Source organism: Melanerpes formicivorus, unplaced genomic scaffold (genome assembly GCF_026170545.1).
Source record: "Melanerpes formicivorus ecotype bairdi unplaced genomic scaffold, bMelFor1.0.p_v2 SCAF_26, whole genome shotgun sequence".
Classification (NCBI taxonomy): domain Eukaryota; kingdom Metazoa; phylum Chordata; class Aves; order Piciformes; family Picidae; genus Melanerpes; species Melanerpes formicivorus.
Window position 1 is genome coordinate 167,152 of NW_027142378.1, and position 22,231 is coordinate 189,382.

Sequence of the window (22,231 nt, forward strand, 5' to 3'; positions counted from 1 at the left end):
AACTGATGTGTTCAGACAAAACACAGCTTACAAATTAGTCACTGTACAAATATTTTAAGACAAAACTAAAGACACAGAAACAAATAATAGAGATTACAAACTTTAGATGTTTACACCACTCTACACCGCTCAAGAACTACAAGTGACACCAAAAATTATTATCCTAAAATATGAGGCGAGAGAGTGGTCAGCTTTCTAGCCTCTGACTTGTAATGGAATTCTGGAATTTCAGGAATAGTGTGGCCAGCAGGAGCAGGGAAGTCACTCAGCACTGGTTAGTCCACACCTTGAGTACTGTGTCCAGTTCTGGAGCCCTCAGTTTAAGAAGGACATTGAGGCTCTTGAACGTGCCCAGAGAAGGGCAATGAGGCTGGGGAGAGGCCTCAAGCACAGCCCTGTGAGGAGAGGCTGAGGGAGCTGGGGTTGTTTAGCCTGGAGAAGAGGAGGCTCAGGAGAGACCTTCTTGCTGTCTACAACTACCTGAAGGGAGGTTGTAGCCAGGAGGGGGTTGGTCTCTTCTTCCAGGCAATCAGCACCAGAACAAAAGGACACAGTCTCAAGCTGTGCCAGGGGAAATTTAGGCTCAAAGTGAGGAGAAAGTTCTTACCAGAGAGAGTTGTTAGGCACTGAAATGTGCTGCCCAGGGAGGTGGTGGTGTCACCATCCCTGGAAGTGTTCCAAAAGGGATTGGACGTGGCACTTGAAGCCATGGTTTAGTCATGAGGTGTTGGGTGACAGGTTGGACTTGATGATCTTTGAGGTCTTTTCCAACCCTATTGATTCTATGATTCTGTGATTCTGGCATCCACAAGCCATGTAGAGCAGTGCTGAAGGCCCTCTGCTAAGTCTCAAGCTGTCCCAGCTGCTCAACCGGCCACTTCTGGAGGACCCTTCCCCTCATGGTCTGTGACCTCCCACCTGCCTTACCATTTTCAGCGACCTCATTTTCTCACTCCACCAGAGAAATGGGTCATACACGGATCCCTTTGCCATCAGAGCCCTACAGCAGATGGTGTAAACCAGGATGGGTGGTGGGGAAACCTGAATGGCATTGGGCCTGCATGAGCTGAGCCCTGCCTCACTTACCACGCAGCCCAGGACACCCCTGCTGTGATTCGAACCGCTCATGATTGAAGCACGTTGTCTGGGGAGGATTTCCTGATGCTCTAAATAGGGTGAGGCAGTGCGGCAAGCACTCTTCCCTGAGATGTGGGCCTCAGGTAGGCTTCCGCCAGGTCTGTAAATGGGGGACACATGTGGGCAAGCCCTCTCCAACGGCAAGTGGTCTGCGGGGGCCGTGGGCTGGCCGGCTCTCCCAGCACGCCTGCTAGATAGCATTTCAAGGCCCTGCGAGCCCCAAAGCTGCCCTAGCCTGATCCAGGCCCTACGCTCGCAGCGCCCTATGATACTATGACTCCCCGGGCGCGCAGCCGCTGGCTGCCCTGCCCGGTCACGGCCGGCTAATCCTCCGCCGCCCGGAGGAGGCGCTCCCCGCGCCGCGCGGCGAGCAGGGGCAGGCAGCCGGGGCAGGCGGCGGCGGCTCTCCAGCGCCCCACAGCGCGCCAGAGCTCGGCTGGCCGCGGCCTCCCCGGGCATACGCGGGCCGCGAGAGGAGGCTTGCCCCGTCGCCCGTTTCCTTTCACCGCGGCAGGATGCGCTCTGAGGCAGCGCCGCAGCCGGGCGACCTGGAGAGATTCGTCAGTGCTGGCAAGGGTCGGGGGCTGCGGGCGCTACGGCGCTACGCCGTGGGGGAGCTGCTCTTTAGCTGCCCGGCCTACACCGCCGTGCTGACCGTCAGCGAGCGCGGCAGCCACTGCGACAGCTGCTTCGCCAGGTAGGGCCTGGGGCGGGCCCGGGGTGCGGCGGCGGCTCGGCGGGCGGCCGCGGGGCGGCTAGCCCCGGCGCGGCTTCTGGCGGTTCGGCCGGCGGCGGCCCGCCCCAGGGCGGCGGGTCGGCCCACCCGCGTCGTGGCCGTGGCCGTGTCAGCGGTATGCAGGCCGCGGCTCCACGAGGGGGCCCTCGCCTCGGCCCCGCCAGTACTGATCACGGCAGCAGTGCCCCTCGGAGGGCTCGCCAGGGGGGCTTCGGCGGCCTTTCTGTGCTAAACTCTCCCCTTCCTCTCTCTGCTCGTGGTTCTCTGGCGGCAGCGCCGTGACGAAGCTGATAGCTTTGAGATGGTTTTTTCTTGCTTGACAGTTCGGGGATAAAGAACAGAAGTTTAGCGCTTCATGTGGTGTGGAAGTTACACGTGTGTAACCTGGCTCTATGGGAACCTTCATTGATCCATCTAGTTTTGCTGTAATGTCACATAACATTCACTGATCTTAATGAAGTTTTGGCAGAGGCTTCACAACTGCCTGATTCGTGCTTTGCATTTCCGTGGTGTGAACGGAATATATATATATATATATTTGTAATGAAATATACCGAAATATCTGTGTATTTCTGTTTCTCTGTTGAAACCTTAAGGGCAAAGCACAGGCAGAGGTGCATTGCCCCGTGGCTGTGAGCATTTAGACTCGAGTGCTGGTTTTGATTACAGCAGACCTGCTGTGGCACGGTTCATGGCTCCCAGCTCTGGCAGGATGTGAGGTGCTCGAGTTCTCTGGGTGCTCACCAGCTGCCCAGCTCCCCTGCGTGGAGAAGCGGTCTGAGCTGCTGTGTGTGTTCCAGTGGTTGCCACAAACCTCTCCATGTCAGCTGCTGACTTCTGGCAATTTATTGAAGAATCACAGTGGTCACTTGGTTATAAATTGGAGCAAATGTTAGTGTTTGCCTCAGTAAAGGAAGTTGTGCTTTTGCTGCTTTTATCAATATGTAAGTATTGCTTGCATATGTAGACTGAGGGTAGACTGAGGAATATAATTGCTACACTCTAGTAGATCTTTTCATCTCCTGAGCAGTCATCTTAACTCATGTCTTTCTTTTCGCCTTGTGCTTCTTCTTTCCTCGTTACATTAGCTTCTTAAGTGAGGGACCTGGGGGTGCTGATCGACAGCCGCCTGAATATGAGCCAGCAGTGTGCCCACGTGGCCAGGAGGGCCAATGGCATCCTGGCCTGCATTAGGAATAGTGTGGCCAGCAGGAGCAGGGAGGTCATTGTGCCCTGTGCTCTGCTTTGGTTAGGCCACACCTTGAGTCCTGTGTCCAGTTCTGGGCCCCTCAGTTTAAGAAGGACATCGAAACACTTGAACGTGTCCAGAGAAGGGCAACAAGGCTGGTGAGAGGCCTTGAGCACAGCCCTGTGAGGAGAGGCTGAGGGAGCTGGGATTGTTTGGCCTGGAGAAGAGGAGGCTCAGGGGTGACCTCATTGCCCTCTACAACTACCTGAGGGGTGGTTGTGGCTGGGAAGGGGTTGGTATCTTCTCCCAGGCAACCAGCACCAGAACAAGGGGACACAGTCTCAAGCTGCGCCAGGGGAGGTTTAGACTCAAGGTGAGGAGGAAATTCTTCACCAAGCGAGTAATTCGTCATTGGAATGGGTTGCCCAGGGAGGTGGTTGAGTCATCGACCCTGGAGGTATTCAAGAGGAGATTGGACGTGGCACTTGGTGCCATGGTCTAGTCATGAGGTCTGTGTTGATAGGTTGGACTCGATGATCCTCGAAGTCCTTTCCAACCTAAGTTATACTGTGATACTGTGACTTATTCACCCCTCTTGTTGCATATAAGATTTAGTTTGGATATTAGTAAAAATCTCTTTACTGAAAGAGTGGTCAGGCATTGGAACAGGTTGCTGAGGAGGATAATAGTCTCACTGTCCTTGGGGGTGTTTAAGAAACATGTGGATGTGGCACTTCAGTACATGCTTTAATGGCCATGGTGGTCTTAGGTTGATGGTTGGATTTGATAATCTCGATGGTCTTTTTCAACTGAAACAATTCTATTGCTCTATGATTCTATAATGTAGTTCCTAGTGAAGTCAGTGAAATGAGTCCCATTAATTTGATGAACTGTAGAACAGAGGTGTCACTGGTGGCTTTTCCTAGGCCCTAAGTTTTGTGTTGTTTGGTTTGGTTTTGTTTTATTTCCTGTGCCTAATCACAAATTCTCCTGTGCCAAAGAAACTGGCTAATTTTGCTTATCCCATCCAGAAGATTTCTGTCTGTAAAAAGGACAGGGAACACTTTCCGTGCTCCACTGATATGAGGTAATATTGTAAAGATAATAGTTACCTCATGGAACAGTGTTTAAAGGTCATCTCCAGGAGCAGGGTGTTTAAATGCTGCATGTTCTCCACTCAAGCTTCTTCCATGGAGCTCTGGAGTGAACAAGGACTACACTAAATGCACTACCATAGCAGTTGCAGTGAGGTAGTGTGAAACCTGTTTCACACCAGGGTGATGAGGTTCCACTAAGAGGAAAAATATCTCTTTGGTGTAACGTGATCTGCCAAGTGCTCAGAAATGTATTTTGTGTCAGTGCCCTCTCGCATTAGCGCTGAACTAGCACATACTGGATTCCAAACGGAGCTTGTTGAACTTGCAGAGAGTGTTAGGAGGAAGGTTGTGGGCTCAGCACTAGTCTCTGGAAGAGAACTTTGCTAAGTGGTCATAGAGCTGTTGTAGTAAAATGAGAACGTGACTAGAATGTAGTGTTTGCCGCTGATAGTATGTGTTCTTTCAAATACCCAGCTGTGCCCGAGATGCGTACCGCCAGCACGCAGATTCGCAACGTTAGCCTAATCTGCTCACGTTGTACCTTCCTCTTTGCAAGAGCAATCAGAGGATGTGAAGGCTCCAAATGCCAGTGACCTTGAAGTCTTGTGTGCTGTCATATTGTACAAAGACAGTCACCCTTGTTTTACTTGAATACCTCACCTCAGTTGAAGGCTACTTTTTTGCTGCTTATACTGGAGAGGGTGTGTGGACACATTGAAATATTTGATACTGCTGAGATCCCTGTTGCTGTCACACCAAAATGTCACTTGTTGGGTAACACATACCCTGTTTTTGATGGGATCTGCCACAACACATGTACCTTGAAGTAGGAAAGGACCTTCCTTTTGGCAGCTGCCCGTGTTGGGATATATACAAAAAAGGGAGAGTGCAAGCCTTAGGTCACCTTAGAATAGACAGATCTCAGGGCAGTTGTTAGCAGGACATTAACAGGCTTCGTGGTGACAGGAATTCCATCAGTGTATTTCATAATGTAACATTTTTGGTGTTGGGATGTGGTTACTTGTGAAACAGTGATCATGCTTTCTGGAGTTGCAGGGAAGTCATTGTGTCCCTGTAATCAGCACCGGTTAGGCCACACCTTGAGTCCTGTGTCCGGTTCTGGGCCCCTCAGTTTAAGAAGGATATTGAGACACTTGAAGATGTCCAGAGAAGGGCAACGAGGCTGGGGAGAGGCCTCGAGCATAAGCCCTACAAAGACAGGCTGAGGGAGCTGGGGTTGTTTAGCCTGGAGAGGAAGAGGCTCAGGGGAGACCTTATTGCTCTCTACAACTACCTGAAGGGAGGTTGTAGCCAGGAGGGGGTTGGTCTCTTCTCCCAGGCAACCAGCACCAGAACAAAAGGACACAGTCTTAAGCTGCACCAGGGGAAGTTTAGGCTGGAGGTGAGGAGAAAGTTCTTCCCAGAGAGAGTTGTTAGCCATTGGAATGTGCTGCCCAGGGAGGTGGTGGAGTCCCCATCCCTGGAGGTATCCAAGAGGGGCTTGGATGTGGCACTTGGTGCCATGGTTTAGTTGTCAGGAGGTGCTGGGTGACAGGTTGGACTTGATGATCTTTGAGGTCTCTTCCAAACTTATTGATTCTATGATTCTAGACAGAGAAACAATAGAACTGGGAGGGTAGGCACAAAGGGTTAATACTGTTGAGCAAGTAGTTGGGAAGTTTGGGAAAAAAAGGAAGTTAGCTGTGAGTGTGTCAGTGTCTGTCAAACAGCATAGGATACTATGTTTCCAAACCCAACAATTTATCAGGACAGCTGAGTGCTTTTGGATAATAACAGTTGTTAGGAAAAACTTGGTTTTGAAACTCTAAACAAATGAAAATAGTGCCTGCTAGCAGAAGATGAGGGTCAAGCTCTGAAGAAAGGAGAGTTTTCACTGTGAAATGTAAAGTATTGTGCAAACAGTTATGCAGGATACATTTGTGTTTCACTGAGATTGATACAACAGAGTAACTTCTGCTTTCTTTTTGAAGGAAAGAAGACTTGTCCAAGTGTGGAAGATGTAAGCAGGCCTTTTACTGCAATGTGGAATGTCAGGTATGGTAATGCAATTTTGGAAGGATGGTGGTGGAGGGGGGAGGATGAGGATTGCTGAACTCCATTTTTTGTTGGTGTGGCATCGGCAGTCTCTCATTTTGGCTGTGGGTAACAGTCATCCAGCATCCCACAGTGCTGACCATGGAGTTGTGCGTTAGACAATTACAGGATTTGGACATGGCCTGCATGAGTCTTTCAAGATCAGTTGCCCTAGGGCTTGGTACCACAGAGAATTTGATTAGTGCTGCCTGTCAGCCCTCTAATTGTGTCTGTATTACTTTAAGCACAAACCAGGTGATGTAGCTGGCTAAACTGGTAACTGAGTCTGTGTCTAACAGAAGAATCAAACTACTAAATATAACTCAGGAGGGGTTTGCTGTTTGGTTTGGTTTGCTTTATCTTTTTTTTTTTTGATGCTTTGCAAATATTTTGGGTGGTCACAGCAAACAACAGTTAGCATCTGAGACCTACCATGCTTTTCCCCTAATTCACTCACTTGGGCAACCTTATTCATTGTTTTTTAAAAGCCTCAGAAAACAGAGTATCAGTGTACACTGAAGTAGGGCAATATGAAGACATTCAAAGCACTTGCATGCAGTTTTAATGCCATTTTTATTTCAAACTAGAATAAGCACCTTTCAGGGGGAAAAAAAAAGGCATCTTGCCAGAACTAGTTATTTAGCCTTTGTGGGTTGTCAACATGATATGGAAGAATTACCCAGTTTACATGTGAAAAACTCAACTGGGTTGCTAGCTAAATAATGTAAACTATGTAAAATCTGTGATGCTGGGCTCTGAGTATGGAATGATGCTTGTGAAGGGTTTGAGTCATCAAAAGGTCTGGCATGCAACTATGTGTGAGCTATAAATAATCCAAACCTTCTCCTACATGTTAGTGTGCTCTTGAGTGTGTGGGCTGCATGAAAAGTATTCTCCATTGTTGTTATCTGGACAGAAATGTTGCTGTTCTTGCTGCTCAGTTCTCAAGTTTAGGAAAGATGTTGAGTTGCTGGAATGTGCCCAGAGAAGGGCAACAAAGATGTGGAGGGGTTTGGAGCACAGCCCGGTGAGGAGAGGCTGAGGGAGCTGGGGTTGCTTAGCCTGGAGAAGAGGAGGCTCAGGGGAAACCTTCTTGCTCTCTACAACTCTCTGAAGGGAGGTTGTAGCCAGGTGGGGGTTGGTCTCTTCTCCCAGGCAACCAGCACCAGAACAAGAGGACACAGTCTCAAGCTGCACCAGGGGAAGTTTCGGCTTAAGCTGTGCCAGGAGAGGTTTAGGCTGGATGTTAGGAAGAGGTTCTTCCCAGGAAGAGTGATTTGCCATTGGAATGTGATGCCCAGGGAAGTGGTGGAGTCACCATCACTGGAGGTGTTTAGGAAGAGCCTGGATGAGGCACTTGGTGCCATGGTTTAGTTGATTAGATGGTGTTGGGTGATCGGTTGGACTCGATCTCAAAGGTCTTTTCCAACCTGGTTAATTCCATTCTATTCCATTCTGATCACTTGGGAGATGGCTTCTGCTTTTAATTCAAGGCTCCATCTTGCTCTCCCAATGCACAAGTTGCAAAGCAAGCCTGGGCTTCCTCTTAGTTTTCCCTCATATTGCCTCCCTAGATTCTTGATTGCCCACAATGTGTTAGAGAACTGTGGGTGAACCAAATGGCCTTTTGGTTTTGAAGCACCAGGAGAACTCAGAATGCATCAGAGGAGTCATTTATTTACAAAATTTGTAATAGGTCACAGAATACTGAAAGACTGACAGCCAGCAGTTGCTGAGGAGAAAGAGAACACATACTGTATGAACATCCTTAAGGCTTTTCAGAGAACTCTGGATGAGGTTTAAAGACAGTGTAGAGAAAAGCCATGATCCATTAATGAGACATGCATATATGAAGTGTTTCTGTATGACATTATTTCTCAGGAAGCTTTTAACTAGCTGAGGGAAGGAAACACTTGAAGAAACCCGTTTATTGACTGATTTGTGCTTTTTATCTGAGATTAAATTTCTTCTCCTGCCATATAAAATTTGCAGTGGTTTATGAAGCAGTTAAACAAGATTTACTGAAGCAAGAAAGCCTAGTAATCTTTGCCAGGAAAAACAGCTATTGTGTGTCATGGTGGAAGTAGTAGAACTTCTTTCTGATGATCCACAGTCCTTTGCTTTTACTTCTAAGCCCCTACTTCAGTCCCTTCCTCAGTGTCCTGACTTCCAGCCTTTACTTTTATCTTAAAGAACAAATAGAGTTTTTTCTGTCTTTTCCTCTGGGTAAAGTCTTGTACATCTTAATTAGATTTATAATTTTAAATATATATATGGGCCCAGGCACAAATGCAGGCTGGGCAGGGACTGGCTGGAAAGCAGCCCTGAGGAGAGAGACTTGGGGGTGCTGGGGGAGGAGAAGCTCAACAGGAGCTCTCAGTGTGCACTTGCAGCCCAGAAAGCCAATCAGAACCTGGGCTGCATTAGGAGAAGTGTGGCCAGCAGGTCAAGGGAGGTGATTCTCCCCCTCTGCTCAGCTCTGGGGAGACCCCACCTGGAGTATTGCCTCCAGGTCTGGAGCCCCTATTCCAAGAGGGATCTGGAGGTGCTGGAAGTTGTCCAGAGAAGGGCCACAAGGATGAGCAGAGGGCTGGAGCACCTCTCCTGTGAGGACAGACTGAAGGAGTTGGGGCTGTTCAGTCTGGAGAAGAGAAGGCTCCAAGGTGACCTCAATGTGGCTTTCCAGCATCTGAAGGGGGCTACAGGAAGGCTGGGGAGGGACTGCTCAGGATCTCAGGTAGTGATAGGACTAGGGGGAATGGAATGAAGCTGGAAGTGGGGAGGTTCAGGCTGGAGGTGAGGAGGAAGTTCTTCCCTATGAGAGTGGTGAAGCCCTGGAATGGGTTGTCCAGGGAGGTGGTTGGGGTGCCATCCCTGGAGGTGTTTAAGCCCAGGCTGGATGAGGCTCTGGCCAGGCTGATCTAGTGTGGGGTGTCCCTGCCCATGGCAGGGGGTTGGAACTAGATGATCCTTGTGGTCCCTTCCAACCCTGAATGATACTATGATACTATGAATAAAAAAACTTAGCTGCTCCGACTGAGCAGGAGATGATGCTTAGCAAAAGCCTGTCTGATAACTTAATTAACACCTTTTCTACCCCTTGGTGTATAGTATGATACTTTAGATGTAAAGGCATTTTTTTCACATGTTGTGATGTCTAGACAATTGTGTGACAAGTGGAGGTACTACCACTTCACTCTCCCTGGCTTTTGACTCTTTTGTTGCTATTGCATTATCTTCCACGTTTTGAGCCCTCATGAGTCAGTCTGAAGAAATGTATGAATGTTGCAAAGATTGAATTCTTTGACATTCAAAGTTCCCTTCAAGCGTAACACTTTCTAGAAACTGGTCTCCACTGACTGTACGTGCTGCACAGACAGTCTGCACTACATCTTCAACCCTGTCTTGTTCAAAGGCACTTTTCAGCAGTTCAGCAATTCCTTGTCAAAGCCAGAAAGGACATTTGTGCCTTGATACTGAACTTGGAACACTAGGATGTACAGTAAATGTGTCCCTTTTGCCTCCATGGATGTAAGGCATCTTCTTGCAAGACTGATGAAAGGGCAAAGCTGTGCTTGTGATGCCATTATTTGATTTTCAAAGTTAATTTTCTCTGTAAATCCATGTTTTCTTTGCTCAGTTCTGCTGAAAATTACATGTACCCAACAAGGACATGGTATGATTTTATGTGTTGGATAGTACCTTGTTAGTCAGCATATTTCAGTTTGACAGCCATTTATCAAGCGAAGCATACTGTATGAATACTTGAGTCCTGTGTCCAGTTCTGGGCCCCTCAGTTTAAGAAGGACATTGAGACACTTGAATGAGGCTGGGGAGAGGCCTTGAGCACAGCCCTGTGAGGAGAGGCTGAGGGAGCTGGGGTTGCTTAGTCTGGAGAAGAGGAGGCTCAGGGGAGACCTCATTGCTCTCCGCAACTACCTGAAGGGTGGTTGTAGCCAGGAGGGTGTTGGTCTCTTCTCTCAAGCAACCAGCAGCAGAACAAGAGGACACAGTCTCAAGCAGCACCAGGGGCAGTTTAGGCTGGAGGTGAGGAGAAAGTTCTTCGCTGAGAGAGTCATTTGCCATTGGAATGTGCTGCCCAGGGAGGTGGTGGAGTCCCCATCCCTGGAGGTGTTCAAGAGGGGATTGGAGGTGGCACTTGGTGCCATGGTTTAGTCATGAGGTCTGTGGTGACAGGTTGGACTTGCTGATCTTTGAGGTCTCTTCCAACCTTGGTGATTCTGTGATACTGTGAGATAGAAAATGTCAATTTTTGAGCTTACTCTTTGCTTACTGGAAGACATGCCATGCTGCAATTCATAGCAATTGTTTCTAGTGGTGGGGAGAGATGGATCAGGAGGCAAGAGAAAGGAGCCAAAGTGTGCAAGCAGTGTTTTATCTTGTTCAGAATTACATATTTCATAAGTGCAGACATCTTCCTCTCTCCAGTGTGTTTCTGTTGAATGAGTTTTTGTTGTTTTGTTTCTTTCTTTCAGCATAATGTGGTTATTGAAACTGCTGTTAGTGGCATTGCATGTGTTTCCCACTCTGAGCCATATAGCATCCTTGTTTTGAGAGTCTTAAAGTAATTTCCAAGCATTTAATGAATGCTCACAGCAGCCTTTGTGGCTTTTTCTTTTATTGCAAACTGGGTATATGTACACAGAGGCACGCTGGCTTGCTTGAGATACTCTGAAGTGGTAAAAGAGCCTGCCATAAGACCAGCTGTCTGATGCATTGACCAAGCCCTGCTTTGTGGTATAATTCCTTTGTCCTGATTACAGAGAATGGTGATGTAACACTGTAGTGTGAGGGACTGAATCTGGAGCAGGGCAAAATCTTGCAGTGATAGAGTAGCTGATTTGCTTAGGACCCTGTTCACACACACATGTGCATGCAGAGCAGCCCTAGCACAGTTCCCTTAGTGCTAATGTGTCTTTTGCCTGTTATGGAATGGAATGGAATACAATAGAATAGAATTAACCAGGTTGGAAAAGATCTTTGAGATCGAGTCCAACCTATCACCCAACACTACCTAATCAACTAAACTGTGGCACCAAGCACCCCATCCAGTCTCTTCTTAAACACCTCCAGGCATGGTGACTCCATCACCTCCCTGGGCAGCACATTCCAATGGCCAATCACTCTTTCTATGGAGAACTTCTTCCTCACATCCAGCCTAAACCTCCCCTGGTGCAGCTTGAGACTGTGTCCTCTATGGTCTATCATTTTGCTTCTAAGATAGGTCACCTTAAGTTTGGCCTGTATTAAAATGGATATTTGCATAGGCATAGGTTAGGGTTTTGGATGCAGGGCACATGAGAGTGGAAGTTGTCTTCACTGTCTGTCCTTACTACCTTGAATGCTTTGTGGGTAGATAGGATCTAGCCTGGGTTTGCTGTGTCTTTCTTTTCCCAGCCTCTAACCCAGTTCTTCTAAAAAGATTTGTGATTTCCAATCATAGAATCATGGAACAGGCTGGGTTGGAAGGGACCTCCAAAGGTCATCCAGTCCAACCCCCTCTGCAGCAAGCAGGGGCATCCTCAACTAGATCAGGCTGCCCAGAGCCCTGTTGAGCCTCACTTGGAATATCTCCAGGAGTGGGGCCCCAACCATCTCCCTGGGCAACCTGTTCCAGTGTTCTACTACCTGCATGATAAAGACCTTGTTCCTAGCATCCAATCTAAATCTGCTCTTCTCTAGTTTGAAGCCATTTTCCCTTGCCTTACCACTACCAGCCTTTGTAAACAGTCTCTCTCCATCCTTCTTGTAAGGCCCCTTCAGGTGCTGGAAGGCTGCTATTAGGTCTCCCTGGAGCCTCCTCTTTTCCAGGCTGAACAACCCCAGCTCCCTCAGCTTGTCTTTGTAGCAGAGGTATTCCAACCCCAGGTAATTTTTGTGGCCCTGATTCATACTGTTCTGCTCTCTGTTGTTGCCTCCTCAAAGCACAGGCCTGTTGTTACAGTAGTAGTAGCTTTCAGCTCCCATCTGTAACTGTTCAGGCCTTGCCTTCTTGAATTACAATCATTTTAGACAAACAGGAGGAGACCTGTGCTCATTTTTCCTCCTCAGAAATTAGCTGCTGAAACACTCTGAAGAGAGATGAGGCTTAGTTATGTGGTTGCAATTGTGGAACTGGTGAACTTGAGCCAGCTGCTAGAGCTCCTCTATCTGTTATTTTACACATAGCTATTATTTATCCCAGACAGAGTGGAGGTCAGCTAGCCAAAGTGCAGAAAGAGATGTTTTTGTCATGACTGGAGGGAGGAGGTACAAGGACATTTGTTTGGACTTAGTCTTTTTTTTTTTTTGTCCTTAGTATTCTGTTTTGCTTGTTGGTTGTTGGTTTTTTTTTGTTTTGTTGTTCTTTTTAATGCTGAACTGTACAGCCCTGTTCTGGGAATTAATCCAGTAGCCCTGGATGGGGGAATCATTTTGAACAACTTGTTGGAGAAGGTTGTTTTCATGCTTTGATGCAAAAGGGATAAGCTTTAAAGAATAGAATAGAATAGAATAGAAAATAGAATAGACCAGACCAGGTTGAAAGAGACCTTAGAGATCATCACTTCCAACCTATCATCCAACACCATCTAATCAACTAAACCATGGCACCAAGCACCCCATCAAGTCTCCTCCTAAACGCTCCCAGTGATGGTGACTCCACCACCTCCCTGGGCAGCACATTCCAATGGGCAATCACTCTATGAAGAATTTCTTCCTAACATCCACCTTAAAGCTCCCCTGGCACAGCTTGAGACTGTGTCCTCTTGTTCTGGTGCTGCTTGCCTGCCTGGGAGAAGAGACCAACCCCCACCTGGCTACAACCTCCCTTCAGGGAGTTGCAGACAGCAAGAAGGTCTCCCCTGAACCTCCTCTTCTCCAGGCTAAGCAACCAAAGGTAGAACTTCCCTCCCAAAAATGTCAGTTGTCAGTCCTAAATGAAGGGAAAAACACTAAGGATGTAATGAAATTAGGAAGAAAATATCATTAATGTAGCATTATGGATTCAACTAGAACAATGCTACCTGTTATAATTCAAACCACTTAGAGGGGGGGGAAAAAATGTGGAAAAGAATGCAAAATACAGTCCTGCTGTGATCCCAGGGAAATCTGCTGCCACAGTGTTCCCATTCCAGGTATTACTCAGTCATCAGTACTCTCTCTTCTTGTGATGTTTCAGGCTTTCATCTCATTTTTGCACAATTCAGCCATATCTTGTCCCTGTAACCTCCTCTGCTCGTTCACATAACTCAGTATGATTCTGCCTGGGGAAAGGTTTTAATTAACAATGTGTAAAGAACAGAGAGAACTCTCGGGTTTTTAAAAACACTGCTTGGAGACAGGCACGTGGTTTGGCATCTTGATTTTTGGTTTCACTGAGTAATCTTTCCTGTCTGCTTAACTGGTGTGTGTGGATGTGGATTAGAATAGAATAGAATAGACCAGACCAGACTAGACCAGACCAGGTTGGAAGAGACCTTCAAGATCATCGTGTCCAACCAATCATCCAACACCACCCAACCAACTAAACCATGCAACCAAGTCGCCTCCTGAACACCTCTAGTGATGGTGACTCCACCACCTCCCCAGGCAGCCCATTCCAATGGGCAATCACTCTCTCTGTGTAAAACTTCCTCCTGACCTCCAGCCTGAACCTCCCCTGGCACAGCCTGAGACTGTGTCCTCTTGTTCTGGTACTGGCTGCCTGGGAGAAGAACCAACCTCTGCCTGTCTACAACCTCCCTTCAGGTAGCTGTAGAGAGCAATAAGGTCTCCCCTGAGTCTCCTCTTCTCCAAACTTGAAGTTCTGGAACACCCTTCCTCTTCAGGTTGTCAAACACTCAGCTAGTCATGCTGAAGTTGATGGGTGCCATGGGTGTGCATGAAGGGGTGAGGGAGGAAATCTTCCTCTGTCTCTCAACCTTTGGCCTGTGAATTAGTCCCCATCACTGGCGGTGTTTAGGAAGAGACTGGATGGGGCGCTTGGTGCCGTGGTTTAGTTGATTAGATGGTGTTGGGTGATAGGTTGGACTCGATGATCTCAAAGGTCTTTTCCATCCTGGTCTATTCTATTCTATTCTATTCTATTCTATTCTATTCTATTCTATTCTATTCTATTCTATTCTCCCGAGGAGGTGGTGGAGTCACCATCACTGGAGGTGTTCAGGAGGAGACTTTATAGGGTGCTGGAGCACCTCTCCTATGAGGACAGACTGAAGGAGTTGGGGCTGTTCAGTCTGGAGAAGAGAAGGCTCCGAGGTGACCTCATTGTGGCCTTCCAGTATCTGAAGGGGGCCTAGAAGAAGGCTGGGGAGGGACTGCTCAGGATCTCAGGTAGTGATAGGACTAGGGGGAATGGAATGAAGCTGGAGGTGGGGAGATTCAGGCTGGAGGTGAGGAGGAAGTTCTTCCCCATGAGAGTGGTGAAGCCCTGGAATGGGTTGTCCAGGGAGGTGGTTGGGGCCCCGTCCCTGGAGGTGTTTAAGATCAGGCTGGCTGAGGCTCTGGCCAGCCTGCTCTAGTGTGGGGTGTCCCTGCCCATGGCAGGGGGGTTGGAACTAGCTGACCCTTGTGGTCCCTTCCAACCCTGACTGATCCTATGATCCCAGGGGAGGTTTAGGTTGGATGTATCCTATCGTATCCTATCCTATCCTATCCTATCCTATCCTATCCTATCCTATCCTATCCTATCCCTATGAAAAGGCTATTGGGAATTTTCCAGTGAAAGGACTTGGGGCATCTGTAGGAAGCAGGCCTCTTGGGGGATGCATTTTGTAGTATGACAGCTGTAGGAGAGTCGGGAGTGTACTTTCACATGACGTGATTACAGTGTAATATACTATTTTGGTTCTCCCGACCTGTATTGCCATGTCCTCTTAGCACGTTTACACTGGAGCTTATTTCAAGCAGCCTGGACATGGGGCTTTTTTTGGAAGTACCATACAGAAATATCAAGGACAATGAAGTTGACATTGTGAGGGTTGAACACCCTTGCAGTGTTGCCCTGCTTTAAATCGTACGTGACGCTGGGGTGTGTGTTCACCTTTCTTTTCCTGCTAAAACAAGCATGGCCATTGTTGGCCCATGGCCATTTTCAGTGGAAGAATTTTTGGTGGACTAACTCTGAAATTAGTGATCTCAGCTTTTGTTTTGTTCTGCAAAATCTGTAAATAAGTGAACCAGCCAAGACGGGAGATACTGGGCGTCCCAATACAGGTTTGAGGTGCCCTGGGTTGTTCTGCATTACCTCCAGCTGTAGCTCTCAAAAGGAATGGATCTCCCAGTAGAATTGTATCAGATCTGCTGCTCCTGGGTGGATGCTTGAAATAGCTTGGGGTGTCTGAAATGGCTCTTGCCACCAGTGGCTAGGCAGCTGAGGAATGGAGTGGACGTGATTGGACGTGGCACTTGGTGCCATGGTCTAGTCATGGGGTCTGCGGTGTCAGGTTGGACTCGATGATCCTCGGGGTCCTTTCCAACCTGGGTGATACTGTGATACTGTGTGATACTGTGATACTGTGAGTAGAATGGAGTGGAGTAGAATGGAGTGGAATAGAATAGAACCAGGTTGGAAAAGACTTTTGAGATCATCAAGTCCAACCTATCACCCAACACCATCTAATCAACTAATCCATGGCACCAAGCACCCCATCCAGTCTCTTCCTAAACACCTCCAGTGATGGTGACTCCACCACCTCCCTGGGCAGCCCATTCCAATGGATGATGTGTTTCTTCCTGCCACTCAATCATTCTGATGAGCTATATTGATTAAACAAAATGATAACAATTTTTGAGTGGGGTAAGATAAAGTCTGTGCTACTGGGGTAAGATAAAGTCTGTGCTGCATAGTAAGAGGAATTAAGAACTTTCTGGAGGCTACAGAAAGGTTTTCAAGTTTTCACTGTCAATCAATTATAATTTTGTGGGCTTTGTTGTGATCAACTACCTGAAGGGGGGTTGTAGACAGGCAGAGGTTGGTCTCTTCTCCCAGGCAGCCAGTACCAGAACAAGAGGACACAGTCTCAGGCTGTGCCAGGGGAGGTTCAGGCTGGAGGTCAGGAGGAAGTTTTACACAGAGAGAGTGATTGCCCATTGGAATGGGCTGCCCAGGGAGGTGGTGGAGTTGCCATTGCTAGAGGTGTTCAGGAGGAGACTTGACAGGGTGCTTGGTTGCATGGGTTAGTTGGTTGGGTGGTGGTGGATGATAGGTTGGACACGATGATCTTGAAGGTCTCTTCCAACCTGGTCTGGTCTATTCTATTCTATTCTATTCTATTCTATTCTATTCTATTCTATTCTATTCTATTCTATTCTATTCTACTTTCCTCTGCTCTTGTTGTCTACCAGTTTAAATCTAGCCTGAAAACAAAACTTGGTGCTCACTACAGGGGCAGAACCCTCTAGGTCCGTTGTAGCACAGCGCTGTAAATGCATGTCTGGGATAAGATGCAGAAATAACTAACTCTGCATTGCTCAAATATAGAAATGAAAATATTCCCATGTTTGAATAAAGTAAATCTCAGAGAAGGAACTTGCTGGAGTCTGAGGGCCGCCCCTGGCAGTCTGTTTGCCCGCTCAGTGTTGATCTGTGAGGCTGTGCTCGTCGTGGTAAAATTCTGTTGCTTTGGAGGAAATCTGTAGAGTGCCGGAAGCCGGTGGCATGTGCCATGACTCCAAGTGTTAGTGTGTGTTGAGCTGGGAGCATGCTCTGCATTCTTAACTAAAATGTGTTTATTTTTACTACTGTGTTTTCACTGCCTCGCTGTGTTTTTATTCTACAACATTTTGGGGGGGGGAAAAAGCCAACTCTGATAATTCTATTCAGTAGGTCTGGTTTTGACCTTACATATACCGATTCTTACAGCGATTGTGAATCCATTGACTTCAGACACATTACTCCTGATTATACCAGGGTCATCTCATAATGAGGGGCCAAGGTATTAAATGGAAATGAACCCAATAAAGCCATCAAGCTTAGACCTACTCTGTCCTCATGTGCTTGATCTGAACAATAAGAACTGGTGATTTATAAATCATGTTGTCTGTTTGCTTCTTTGTAATTTAATTCTTTTTATCCCATTGACTAAATGAAGATGTTCTGACCTCAGCTCATCTCTTGTGAAAAAAGCAGGATAGCTGTTCCCCTTAAATGTGACTCAAGCTTTTGTTCAACTTTACTGAGCCTCATCTTATTTTTTTTAAAGGAAACACATTTCACTTGACCTCTAGGATCTGGCAGGACTCGCTGCATCTTCTTTTTCATCACTTTCTGTTCATGGTTTGTGTGTTTTTAAAACATCTTTCTCCATTTGCAGAAGGAAGACTGGCCAATGCACAAGCTGGAGTGCTCTGCCATGTGCACTTTTGGGCAGAACTGGAATCCCTCGGAAACTGTGAGGCTAACAGCAAGGATCCTTGCTAAACAGGTGAGCAGGAGGCTAGACTTGGGGCTTATGTTCCTGCTCTGGCTGCCAGGGAAGTCAGGAGGATGAACATTGACTGACAGTAACTGTCCTTGCAAAACACATCCATAGAGGCTTCCTTGTGTACAGATGAGTGTTATACAGAGCATGGGCAGCTGAAGGAACTGGCTGTCAGGCCACGGCAGCAGCATCAGGGCTGCTCTGGGGAAAGGTGGCACAAGGGGAGTGAGCTTTTAAGCAGTGTAACTTAGGGTCAAGGTACAACTGAACAGTCCAGAAAAGACTACCAATAGTTTCACAATGTGCATGGTGGATTGCAGCTCATGCTTATGTGTGTGGCTAACACCAAGGCCACACTGGTGAAGAGAAAGATCAGTGAGACTGAGTGTATGTGATGAAATTCTGAGGAAAGCTTCTGCAACAGTAGGAGTGACAGGCAGTGACATCTTCATGAAGTACTCTTTTCCTGCTGTACCTGCACAGTGTTGCTCAGTGTGTCACTCCTAGTACCTTTGTGAGTCAAGAACACCTCTGAGGTATTCAGGTCTAAGTGTTCACAATTGCTGGGGTTAACTGGTGAAAAATGGGTTGAGAGAGAAATCTCAGGCTCTTTGTCTTTGGGGACAAAAAGAATATTATTAGTAAAGGAAGAGGATTGCAATGTCAGCCTCTGTTTCAGTGTGCTCTAACTGTATGGATATTGAGGATAGCACAAGAGCTTGCAGGGAGGGGACAGGATTTGTGAGTTTCAAGGTTATTATGCTGTGTATCTTTGTAGAGCTATAAACCCTCTCTGCAAAAACAAATTCTCTTTGAAGCATATTTGTGTGATTGAGGTCTGCTTATATGGCAAGGGCAACCTGGATACTGTATGTAGTGAGATTTTGGTGGCCTGCTGGGAAGGTAGCTGCATACTTGCTGTGTGTGTAGATGTGAGTGTGAATGTATGTGTGTGTGACTTAATTAAAGCCCGCTTTAGTGGCGATCCACAAACAAAATTGAATGTTTAATGACAAAAAGTCATTGGAATAAATTTGTGCTTTTATTGCTTACAGGGAGGGGGGAGAACTCTACATGTCATATAAAAGCTAAATATGCAAACCATAGTCCCTGAACCTCAGCTGCTGGGCCACCTGCAAAGCCATATTTAATGGCCAAGATTACAAAGAAGTGGCCTTAGGCCAACAATGGAGCATTGCTTTTGAACTCTGTCAACAGTCAGTTTATTCACTTTCCTCAAAGTGAAGCCTGTCTCCTGCCTGCTTGCTATTGTTAGAAGCTTTCTGGGTGTCTAGAACAAAGCAAATGACATATTTAAAATACTGTTTGGTTTGTGTATATAAATTTGATAGGAGTTAATATTTGGCTGCCTAGGTTGGTGCAGAGATAATATTCCTATGGCATTACTAAGGGCAGTCAATTAAACTCCTTGCTGTTCATCAACTCCTATATATTCTATACAGTGTGGGTTTGGATTTGTAGGGGCTCCCAGCTTATGGATGAGTAGACAAAACTGCCAAATTAAAACATTAAATATTTTTCTCTTTCTTTCTCTTATTGCTAGAAAACTAACCCTGAAAGAACACAATCAGAGCAGCTGCTTGCTGTAAAAGAGTTTGAATCACGTGAGTAAAAAAGGCTTGCAGGTAAACAGAGGCAGTTATCTATATTCATGATTTGCTTCCCCCTGGCCCCCCTCCATCAAAACCTTCCAGAGCATCCCACTCCTGATGGAGGAAAGGAGTAAACAAAGAGAATTGTTACTCAGTTTATAAGTGCAGTGCTCTTTGGTTCGGTGGTTTGGGTGGGGTTTTTTTCAGTTGTTTGTGGGGGCTGTGAAACAAGGGTGAAAACCTAGACAGAATTAATTATGTAGCATACATCCATCTCCTGGCTTTTCTGGTACTCTAGTGTCTTTTGAGAATTGTAATGTTGTAAAACTAAAATAGCTGGTATTTGTTACCAGGAGGCATAAAATCAGAGACAGCACAGTTGCTTGATGGTGACAGTGACTAAGGGGCTAATTGCAGAACCCTCTGGACTGTGCTTCAGTATCTGTCACTGCCAGTCAAACCTGACATGTTATGTATGATTGTGTTGAAATTCCATGTTCTAAATGCTCCAAAATAATCCAAGGAAGGAAATGAGGCAATGGCTTGCTTTTAACTGGAAGGCTACTGTTTATATCTGGTGAGGCAGAGTTAGAAGTCGAGCAAGTAGGGGAGTAGTAACTATCCTGGCATGGAGAGTGGTGTTCACTGGACTGTTGTTTCTCTGTTTTGGTATGGTGTGAAAGGAGACAATAGTTTTGCATATTCACATTTCACACTCTCATGGCTTCCAAAACCCTCTACAAAATGCTGAATAAATGCAGTCCTTGCTAAGACTTGAGGTAGCAGAGTCACCAGGCACAGCAAGATTACAGTCTTACTTGTTTCTTGAACAAAAGCTTCTGTCACAGCTGTTGGGACAACTGGGGAAATGAGGGGGGAAATGTCAACATTCGACTTTGCCTAAGGCAAGGATCATTTTTACAGGTAGGTTGTTAGGATTAAGATTGAAGAGGATAGATAAGTGCTGAAGTAATTTCTGTATGTTCTTCTGCATTGCTGCTTGTCTTCAGTAATTTTATCAATTTGAGAGCTAGAAGGTTGAAATGTGTTTTTCTGTTTCAGTGGCCCCCTTGTACTCTAGGAGCCCTTGTTTCTGGTTTAGTAAGAATCCTTGTTCCTTCTGCTTTGTTGACTTTCCTTATCTCTTAGCACACCTTTGCCATGTTCAGCAGTTGCCTTATGTGTTGCAACACCCTGGGCAGGAGAGAAAAAGGCATCTGGCTGTCAGCTGGAAGCTCAGAACTTCTTATTTCTGATTTGTCCTCATCAAATTCTCATCCTTTTGAAATTGCCCCATTTAATTTTCCTCATTATTTTGTTGTGACTCCTGTCATTTACATCTGCTCTTAGATACCATTTCCCACTTTCTTCCACTGCTGTGCAGCCTTTCCTCTTCCTGCATGTTTTTATCTCTTCTATTGTTTTGAGTTGAAGAGGGGGAAACTGATGAGTTGCTGTCTCTCATAGAGCAGGAGTGAGCTGGGGACACTGCCACTGTGAGAGAGAGGATTAGGAAAAAACTTCCCGACACTCTGCTCTAGAGGGGAGAGAAGGGGTCAGTGTATGGTCTCTCATCTATCTTGCTCTGCAAGGACCAGTCAGGAAAAGGTTCAGTGGCCACAGCTTTGGCTAGACACTGTTATTGGCCTGAGGGTCTCTAAACAAACTCATAAAGGAACACACTTGGCAGCTGTGCCAGGACATTTCCACTGACGTTCCTGCTGTCTCCTGTTACCCTCTGATAATCTGAAGCTTGATGGTCACCTCCCAGCCCGTGGAGACATGCACATTCTCAGGCACTGTTTCTTACCTCATGAAGCAGGTGCCTGCAATAGGTCAAGTCAATTGCACTCCTGGGCACCCTCATATTACTCTCTTCTTGCTGCAGAGGGGACCCCTCGTGCCTAGCCCCAGCAATGTTGTCAGCCTTTGTTGGGTCCGGGTCACACATGGCCACAAGAAGTTAGGGCCTCAGTGCTGTGAAAGACAAGTCTTTTAAAAGCAGGGACAATAATCCTCCCTTAGCAAGAGGCCAGGCTGGTTTATACTGCTAAGGATTAGGTCCATATGAGGAAGTTTCACTATGCAAAGTATGCTTCTTTAAGAAGCATCATGCTGAGTGTAACTTCATGCCACAGTATGCCAGGTAGCTAACAATATCATGTTAGGCAGCTGAGGATAGCTACCCGCACTTGATAGGCTTCCAGTGGGTCAGGGCTGGCTGATCTGTTTGCTAGGGTTAACAAATGTACTCTAAATACTGTAACCCATTTCCCATTAAAAGAAAATCTGTGTCTGGTTACCTGCTAATGTAAAGATGTTAAAATATGCTTTTTAGTCTTGCTTGTTCTTGTAGTGCACATGTGGCTTTGGCAGAAGCAGCATTATGTTTGTGAAAGAACAGACACTTGCAGTACTTCCAAGTAGCTGTTTTGTTGAAGGGTTTCTGTTGTAAAGTCCAGGCCTGTTCTAACCTAAGCCTGCTGCAGTTCACAGGGGAGTGTTCCTTTTACTGAAATGGAATGTATTCTTTGTCCACAGACCTTGACAAACTAGACAATGAAAAGAGAGAGCTGATTCAGAACGACATTGCTGCTCTTCATCATTTTTACTCAAAGCACTTGGAGTACCCTGACAATGCTGCCCTTGTAGTTCTCTTTGCACAAGTAAGTTGGCTAGAACACAGCCTGCTTAGGTGGATGGTGCTGTAGGAGTTTAGCCTTTGTGAAAGGGGAAACATTTTCACAGTAATGGAAATGGTAGCTCTTTGCTAATCTTGAGAGCTGAGTGTGCTTAATGGAGAGGGTCCTCTTCCTTGAGCAGAAGTGGCTGGACATGGCCCATTTCAGTAGGGAAGAGAGAGGCTTTACTCTTGTCTGCCCTCTTTATATGAGGTGCTTTGAAGGGTAAAGAGCCTGTATTAGACCCTGTCAAAATTAAGC

The 22,231-nt window shown here is 46.7% G+C and overlaps 1 protein-coding gene across 1 annotated transcript in view; it reads left to right on the forward strand.

The window, feature by feature from the left end:
• The first annotated feature begins 1,559 nt into the window (after positions 1-1,559).
• Positions 1,560-22,231, forward strand: part of SMYD2 (SET and MYND domain containing 2) — a 37,482-nt gene continuing 16,810 nt past the window's right edge. The window contains exons 1-5 of the mRNA XM_068153413.1: positions 1,560-1,834; positions 6,151-6,214; positions 17,569-17,679; positions 19,241-19,301; positions 21,831-21,955. Coding sequence (XP_068009514.1) covers positions 1,653-1,834; positions 6,151-6,214; positions 17,569-17,679; positions 19,241-19,301; positions 21,831-21,955 — 543 coding nt within the window. The 5' untranslated portion in view covers positions 1,560-1,652. The remainder of the gene's footprint in view (positions 1,835-6,150; positions 6,215-17,568; positions 17,680-19,240; positions 19,302-21,830; positions 21,956-22,231) is intronic.